The sequence below is a fragment of the Saccostrea cucullata genome, unplaced genomic scaffold (assembly GCF_032062105.1).
Source record: "Saccostrea cucullata isolate Sc308-1 unplaced genomic scaffold, CSIRO_AGI_Scuc_v1 ctg319, whole genome shotgun sequence".
In the NCBI taxonomy this organism is placed as follows: Eukaryota; Metazoa; Mollusca; class Bivalvia; order Ostreida; family Ostreidae; genus Saccostrea; species Saccostrea cuccullata.
This window is the reverse complement of record NW_026920610.1, coordinates 540,001-548,161: the sequence shown is the minus strand read 5'-3', so window position 1 is coordinate 548,161 and position 8,161 is coordinate 540,001. Positions and strand designations below refer to the sequence as shown.

The 8,161-nt window shown below is 33.8% G+C and overlaps 1 protein-coding gene across 1 annotated transcript in view; it reads left to right on the top strand.

Annotated features, from left to right (window-relative positions):
* Positions 1–1,224: 1,224 nt before the first annotated feature.
* Positions 1,225–8,161, top strand: part of LOC134253964 (condensin complex subunit 1-like) — a 23,903-nt gene continuing 16,966 nt past the window's right edge. Inside the window, exons 1-13 of the mRNA XM_062736545.1 lie at positions 1,225–1,320; positions 2,626–2,756; positions 3,127–3,202; positions 3,535–3,593; positions 3,821–3,996; positions 4,241–4,383; positions 4,497–4,624; positions 4,890–5,161; positions 5,449–5,646; positions 5,785–5,919; positions 6,075–6,165; positions 7,404–7,554; positions 7,897–8,025. Coding sequence (XP_062592529.1) covers positions 2,639–2,756; positions 3,127–3,202; positions 3,535–3,593; positions 3,821–3,996; positions 4,241–4,383; positions 4,497–4,624; positions 4,890–5,161; positions 5,449–5,646; positions 5,785–5,919; positions 6,075–6,165; positions 7,404–7,554; positions 7,897–8,025 — 1,676 coding nt within the window. The 5' untranslated portion in view covers positions 1,225–1,320; positions 2,626–2,638. The remainder of the gene's footprint in view (positions 1,321–2,625; positions 2,757–3,126; positions 3,203–3,534; positions 3,594–3,820; positions 3,997–4,240; positions 4,384–4,496; positions 4,625–4,889; positions 5,162–5,448; positions 5,647–5,784; positions 5,920–6,074; positions 6,166–7,403; positions 7,555–7,896; positions 8,026–8,161) is intronic.

Here is an 8,161-nt window from a genome sequence, read left to right as displayed (position 1 = left end):
AAATAAATCATTGCATAGAAATATCTTTATTTTGATTCCTTCATTGTTTTACAATATGCATATCTCAGTCAAAACAATATTTAAAATGTGAACTGCAGATCTTTTGGGGGGTATACAGACCCACGAGACCAAAAATATCCATGCCACGAATGTCTAATTTGTGATCATTGACGTGTAATTTTTTTTTCTGTTACTACCATCCCCACAATGTCAATTGTTTTCTTATATTTTTTCCCTGCCTGGCTACTCCCTCCCCCGTTCTCAGTTACAAACGATGCTAATGACGTCGACATGCCTGATTGTTTTTTAGTACTGGTTCGTACAACTTTGAATATCCGACGTGGGTAGACATTGCCATAATATAATGTAAGGCACTTATATTATTAATATAGATACTGATCGAGAACAGCTAGACATTAATTCACACTGTTAATTAAGTACATGAATTATATTTCTTAAATAATTGAGGTTGATTAACCAGCTTTGATTGTGGGATGTTTAAAAACCAGACAGACATCTGTGAAATAAATATTTTATCTTCTAATATAATAAATGCCATGACGGGGAAAGTGAGAAAACCATGAAACGCTCTTTTATCTGTACGTTTATAATATCCATATTCGATCCATACAGGGCATGCAGTTAACCTTATTCAAACAGAGCTGTAACTGACTGAAATGATCAAGATTGTATACGTACTTGTATTCCCAATTTAGATCGTATTATCTGGATAGTGAAAATAATTGCAAGGAAAGAAAACAATATGACGATTAGATCTACTCATGTAAAAATATGTGCTTGCATACCATTGGATTTATTTACTTCTTCGCGTAAAAAAGACATAGTTTGCTACACAGCTACAGCGGCGGATATACAGTGGGGGGGGGGGGGTTACCCCCCTCCCCGACATTGGATTTGCTAGAGAGAGAGAGAGAGAGAATGTTTCAAATTATAAAACTATATTGAGTGTAGATATACTAATATGTGATAAAGGTTCTCGTTCAGACTAAAATTTTCACCGATTTTGAACTTCTTGTTTAATGTTTGATATCTTTGAAACGCGATTGGTTTAAATTGTGTAAATTTAAGGAAAAATCACATTTTGTATCTGTATTCAATACGTTGTAGAACACTTTTATGCTTTTTAAACGGACCATTGATTTTGGTCATCTGATGATGTGTGATGATACGAAGTAAAAAAGGACGACTTGATGAATTTGATGCACTTCCTGTCAACGCATGCGCAAGAAATTTTAAGCGCTCTATTTTGAAAGGATGTGTTGATGTTTACATAAAATTGATAAAGCAGAGTATATCCAGGTAACACACAAGCAAGATTGATTATAAGCACATATATTCTCACAATTACATAGTATAGAATCCCCATATTTTCTTCTTTGTTTTGTATGATGGAGGTATGAAGTTCTGAGTTTTATTGTGATGTATGTTGATCAAATGATCAGTTGTGTTGATATAATACTTTGTAATATACACATAAGTTAATTAGGTTAAAATATGATTTTATTAAACCAATTGAATTTTTTAGGCAAAATTTTCCTGACAACTCAAGTTTGTAAACACAAAACAGAAAGAAATGTGTAAATGAGTTGTTATTCAATTGAAAGTATTTTAAACTTGAAATGACAATGATTGAATGATTTGAAAGAAAGGTGAATTTATTAATGTGTTGATGGTGCGACTGTTAGGGCAAATTCTAACACTATTACACGTTTTAATTTAGAGCGGGCTAGTCAATCTGCACGTCATTTGCTAGGGATAGACTCTGATAGACTCTGATGTCACATAGAGTACTATGTATGTACTTTGCATTACCAAGTCTAAGTCTGCTCAGTTCAAATCTTAATAAAATATTTAAGCTACTATTTATCTGCTACATATTCATTAATCAAGGCAAGTTTATTTTATTCTGGAACATCTTGTTACTGTGAGAAATAGTTTGCGGCAAGATGCTGCAGTGTAGGATTATGGGACCACAAGTAACTGCAGAAAAAAAAATATCTAGATCAATATGCAAAGTCCAAATTTGCTCTTCGCACAGGCATTGTTTTTTTAAGTGCTCACCAGTGATGAGCAACACTCGCTATAATCTTGATGATGTAGGTTTAATCTTTCTAGAATAATATCTAGTTCACACAAAAAAGTCAGTGGTTTGATGCCAATTACAGTGTTACTCTCTTAGTTGATAATTGCTTCATTGATTGACCAAATGAATTCATTCTTGGTTATCAAACTAATATATATTGATTGGAGTTTGTAATCATGGTTATTTGCTGATAACTTTTTTAATAATCCATGGAAGACGTCAATAAATCTATGGGATTTTTGGGCTTTAATATTGTGAAAATAAACTCAAAGATGAAAAGTTTCAAGTCAATTTGTCCTCAATCAAAAAATTAACTAAAATTGTTTTCTGGGGCATAATATTGCAAGAAAGGTATTGTAGATAGCCTAATGTCTTTCACAAATGACAATGAATCTTTATCTGGATCAGTAGAAGTGATGTTCAGGATTCATCGCTTAGTATTAATTATCAAGCACACTTATTTTTGTCTGACACTTCAAGTGAAAGAGAAACATTTAATATTTTTATATATATTCTTTCAGAAATTTTGTCAAGATGAGTTTTGATTTCATTATCCCTGCCACCAAGGACGATCTTCTGAATAAGACAGAGATCAATCAGTATGTGGTTGATGAGGTTTTGTCATTCAGGGAAATCCCAGGCAGTCTACAAGGTAAGAGGACATCATTCAACTTTACACTATCTTAAACAGAAATATGGCAGTATGGTTAATATTATCTAGAAATGATTTTGTAATGTAGGATGCTTGAGTATTTATGTCAATGAAGAAAACATAATGATCCTTTTGTTTGATTAGAAAAACCCAAACAGCAAAATGTGAAAAGTTGTAATTGAGCACATACAATATATTGTAAATGTTCCTTGATCTGAAAATTGGCATTTGAGAGAGCGACCACAGTAAACAGTATGATGATATACTGGTAATAAAAATTTTCCAATTTTCTGAAGAATGTTTCATGAACTTTGATTCTGTACCTCTTACTAATAATTAAGTTAGATCTAATGTTATTATCTTTTTTAAGCCGTGAAAAGCAGTTTTCGCACCAATGGAGCAAAATGTTTGCTGGAAAATTTTGATGTTTTCTTCAGTATACTTTGGTAAGTCATATATTCAACTACTATCTTAACTTCTCTGGCTTCTGAAAAAAATCTAAATGTGTAGATATCTATTCTTTATAGCAGCATTGTAATTGCTGTGAGAGCAATCCTGTTTATTGGGGGGGACTTTAAAAAACTTAAGCTGACAATATTTATTAATGTTTTAAGTTATGTTGTTTCTTCTTTCAAAATAAAATTGATTAACCTAGTGTGCATGCTGAGAAAAGGATTCATTAAAAATTGTAATGAAAAATTTTGTAATATTCCTGTAGGAGATCACTGTTTTGGAAATGACTCATTGTGATACAAGTTTTTATTTATTTATTTTATAGCTTGAGGAAAGATGTACAACCTGATTTAAAGGAAGATGCCTGGCAGCTGCTTCTAAAAGGTAAAACAAATGATCACAGATCCACATAAAAGGTCTGATATACATGTAGTTAAAATATACTAAAAATAGGATGTCTTATTAAATTTTGAATAAAGATGAGTAAGAAAATTGTAAGCATTCAGATTTAGATTTTCTGTACTTGACAGGTACTGTTTATTGTATTAAAAAGAAAACAAAGATTAAAACCCAAGAATTCAGCTTGTATAGACATGTAAATGTAATTTCAGTTTCTAAATCACTGGCCACAGAAGTAGCTAGTGTGTTGGAGGACACATCTTTAGAACCAGGGTCACGTGTAGCTCACCTGAATCAGGTCAAGATGTTGTGTTACCTGCTCTGTCAATTCATGGAAATGTACGAAGACGAGAGTAAAGAGAAATCAGATGTCATTACCACAGGAAAGGTAAAAAGAGGCTCATTGACAGTTTTAATTACTTGTGTAATTATTAGTTCCTTATTGTTCATGTAAGCAATCAATACTGCAACTGAGGGGAATAAAATTAATACAAAATGCTGAATTCTTGCATTTTTGTTTTCACAAAGAAAACATTCAGGTACCAGAATTATATTCTGAAATGTAACATCATAAGGAAGTGATACCGTATTTGGTTACAGAATTATCTATATACATGTAACTAAATATTTAGGGTCGTAAGAACAAGAAATCCACAGATATGGTTATAGATTGGGAGGTGGAGAGAGAAAATGGAGTGAAGTCCTTACTGCATCTTGTGTCTCTGAACATTCTGAGGCTATGGGATCCACCCATAGCAGAAGTAGAGTTTGTCAAGTAAGTCTCCGGATCCTCCAATCATAAGATTAATCTTCCTGTGCATTTAAATGTATAATCAGAGATAAATTTATGCCACAAGAAATTTGTTAAGATAAAAATTTTATTTTTAGCATGGTTACAAACATTGTTTACAAGCTCTTGGAGAATCCTGCCATTGTTTATGTGAAAGCCAAGGAGACAAGGACCGCTATATTTAACATAGTGGGAGTGATGGTGAAGCGTTACAACCATGGCCTCAGTAAGTTGTGTCAATATTTCTCAGAAACAAATCAATGTACATGTACCACACGTGAGTTTTTCAAATTTATATAAAGAAAAAGAGAAACATTTAAGAAAGTTCTACCTGGTTAAATGTAATAACTTCTTGAAAAACACTGAAAGATATTAATTACTGAATTCAAAGTATTTTAACCCCAAACCCCTTCATTGGTTCTCTTTAGTATGTTTTGATTGTGAGGGGAGCTTCAATAACACTCATCTCTCATTGATCCACTCCTTTACAGGTGCCAGTCTGAAGATCCTGCAGCAGTTACAGCACTTAGAACACTTGGTGTCACCACTGGCTGAGATGACCAGCATCATCACCACAGACTACGGTAACAAGAGCGTGGTAGCAGAAATCATGAGAGAGATCGGGAGAAAGGATCCAAAGGACCTGGTCCGAGATAATACAGGGACAAAATCCTTTGCCACCTTCCTGGTGGAGCTGTCTGAGAAGGTGCCTGGGGTGATGATGTCCTACATCAGTGTGGTCCTGTGTCATCTGGAGGGAGAGGTAATGAAAAGAAGAGATCCATATGTATTCTTATTTGTGATTGGTTTAGTCAAGGATGCTTTATCGTCAGGTGCATGAGTAGGATTGGCATTGTACTTTATGCTCTTTGTGAACTGGCCTTGCAGAGAGTTTACTAAATACATTCTCATTACACAAATAAATGTTTTAAAATGCTATTTTTAATGACTTTTTGTTGGTCTGTTAAATATTCTTCTTTTTTTTTCTCACAGTGGTAAATTTTGTTTCCAATCTTTTAGCTTAAAAAGTCGGTACTTGCTTGATTTCAGTCTTACACAATGAGGAATGGTATCCTGGGGGTGATGGGAGAAATCTTGCTGAAGGTGCTCAGTAAGGATGACCTTGAGGACAAACTCAAGGACACTCGAGATCAATTCTTAGAGAAGTTAGAGGAACATATACATGATGTAAATGCTTTTGTCAGAAGTAGAGTGCTGCAGATCTGTTTGACTCTTGTAAATGAGAAGGTATGTCAATATTTTATAAAAATTATCTGTTAGTTAAAATCAAATTAACATGTATGTATCCCCTACAAGACTGTTATTTTGTAGCATCTGTGTGATTGATATTGGATAACATGTATGTGACACTGTTTAATTTTGAAGTGCCTGCCCCTGCCGAGACATGAGCATCTATTGGGTCTGTGTATTGGACGATTGAAGGATAAATCCTCTCAAGTCAGAAAACAGGCCATACAGCTCGTCACTGCCTTCATCAAGTCTAATCCTTTTGCTGCAAAGGTTATATAATGCTTTAGTTTTTTTTCCTTTATAAATGCAAGTAATATCACACAGCTTGATTTCTTGCAGTAAAGGTATTAATAATAAACAGGAAATCAAATGATTTGTAAATGAATTCTCAATTAAATTATGCATTTGTTTGTTACACTTATTAGTTGTCTTTGGAAGAACTTAAGGCAAACTATGAAAAAGAAAAAGAGAAGCTTGATAGCATGGTTCCTGAGGAACAAACCAGTGTCTTAGAGGGTAAGAAAATATTTGTATCTAATACAACATCCTAGGTTATATCAGGCCAAACAAAAAAATACCTTTGTTTACTGTTACATGCTGAAATAAAATAGGGTCGGTAGGTAGGAATTTTTTTTTATTTTATTGAATTTTTTTATACACAAATTCTCATGAATTGGTTGAATTACAAAACAGTTTTACCATTGTATGGTGCCTTTATACTTTTGTTTGGCTTCAAATATGGGTGGTTTCTTGCCAACTGTCTTACAACTCAGGGGTGTGCAATTAAAAAAATTCAAGTACTAGCCCACAGGCTTGTAACAGCAATAAAGGTACAAGCCCGAAGTTAAAAGTGTCAGCAGTCCAAATATAGGGGCAAAAAATTGTAAAAACAAATATTGTAAAAAGTTCATTGTTGAGAAAGTCAGGGTCCTAAGCCATCCATTTTAAAGTTGAAGTTTAAAAATTTTAAGAAATTATATTATCCTTTCTTTTCTGAACATATTGTACTAGCAGTGTAGCTTATCTAAAATGAAGCAAAATCATTTTATTTTCATTTCAAACCATTAAATACAATTGATATATATTAAAGTTGAACAGCATAACACTTAGCTATTAGTTGATTGGGGGACCGTAAATAATGGAAAGAAATAGCTGCATGTATTTACTATTAACAGAGAAATGGAGGAAATTCGGATTAGGAAAAAATGATCGTTTTTTGAAGTAAATAAGTCTGGTAGTACTTCAAAATGGATAAGGTCAAAGTAATTTAAGAACAATTGGGGCATGTTACTTGGAAAATTTTCATTAGTTGGAAATTAAATAGCAAAACAATGAGTGAAAATACCGTTTGTATTTCTCATGTATTATATGCATAATTTTAATTTTTACTACCCCAAAAACGGTAGCACCGGGCATCAGGCGATGCTAGTTGCACACGCCTGCAACTGCCACGCAATGGTAAGCAAACTGCAACGAACTCGTTGGTGTAGAAATTGCAACTCGCTAGTTTTGTTTTCAAAGATGAATGTAAAAGTTAAACTGACCGGCCAGTAACTTCCGGATTTTTACGACGAAAAAAAAGTTTGGGTCGGCGATGAAAATTAGGGTCGGTCGGGAAACCGTAAACAAACATATTTTTTTGTTACGCCTCATGGTTAAAGTTTCAGGATCTGGCATTCTCAAAGGTATTTTCTATGTAATATTCATGATAAGTTTGCTATTTGCAAGATTTTCATTTGTTTATTTCCTATCAGACTCAGCAGTGGTGAAAATTGATGAAGAGTGGAAACCTCTGGAGAAGAAGCTGAAGAGAGCTCTGAAGAAGGCGGAAGAAGAGGAAGATGAGGAGAGCATGGAGGAAGACAGCAGTGAAGATCTGATCCAGGAGGAGGAGACTGCTAACAGGTACAGGACATAAAAAAAATAATATACAGGTCAAGGTGTACATGTTTCTAATAATACAATCAGGGAAGGAGCATGGCAAACTAATAAAGATCTGACATTAGTGATGAAGGCCCTTTCTAGCACTATTTATCAAATCAATATTTTATTGTGTAAAGTAAGATGACTAGCACTGAATACATAACGGTTATAAAACAGTGAACAGTGTGTAGGTATATCAAAACAATTAACAAGTCTAGATGTCATTAGAGGTGATGCTGTTAGAGCTACATGAAGTGACTATAGATTTAAAGATTTAGGGAAGAGTTTACATCGACTTTGAACATTACTGGCCCTCTGTTTCAGTGTGATGGACAGGATTTATAACCTGCTGACAGAAGAGAAGTTTACAGAAGCTAAATCCTTACTGGGGGCCTTTAAAGACGCCTTCCCAGACAATTCCTTCTTGCAGGAAATGGCAAAAGAAAGTCAGAGGTACATGTAGTTGTCAGTGTTGTGTTATGAAAAAGAATGTAAAAACTTTGCAAATTAAGTATGCATCTAAAAAAGGAAAAATGTCAAAAATATCAATAGCTTGAAATGTCTAAGAAAACCCTGCTTCTTTCTCTAG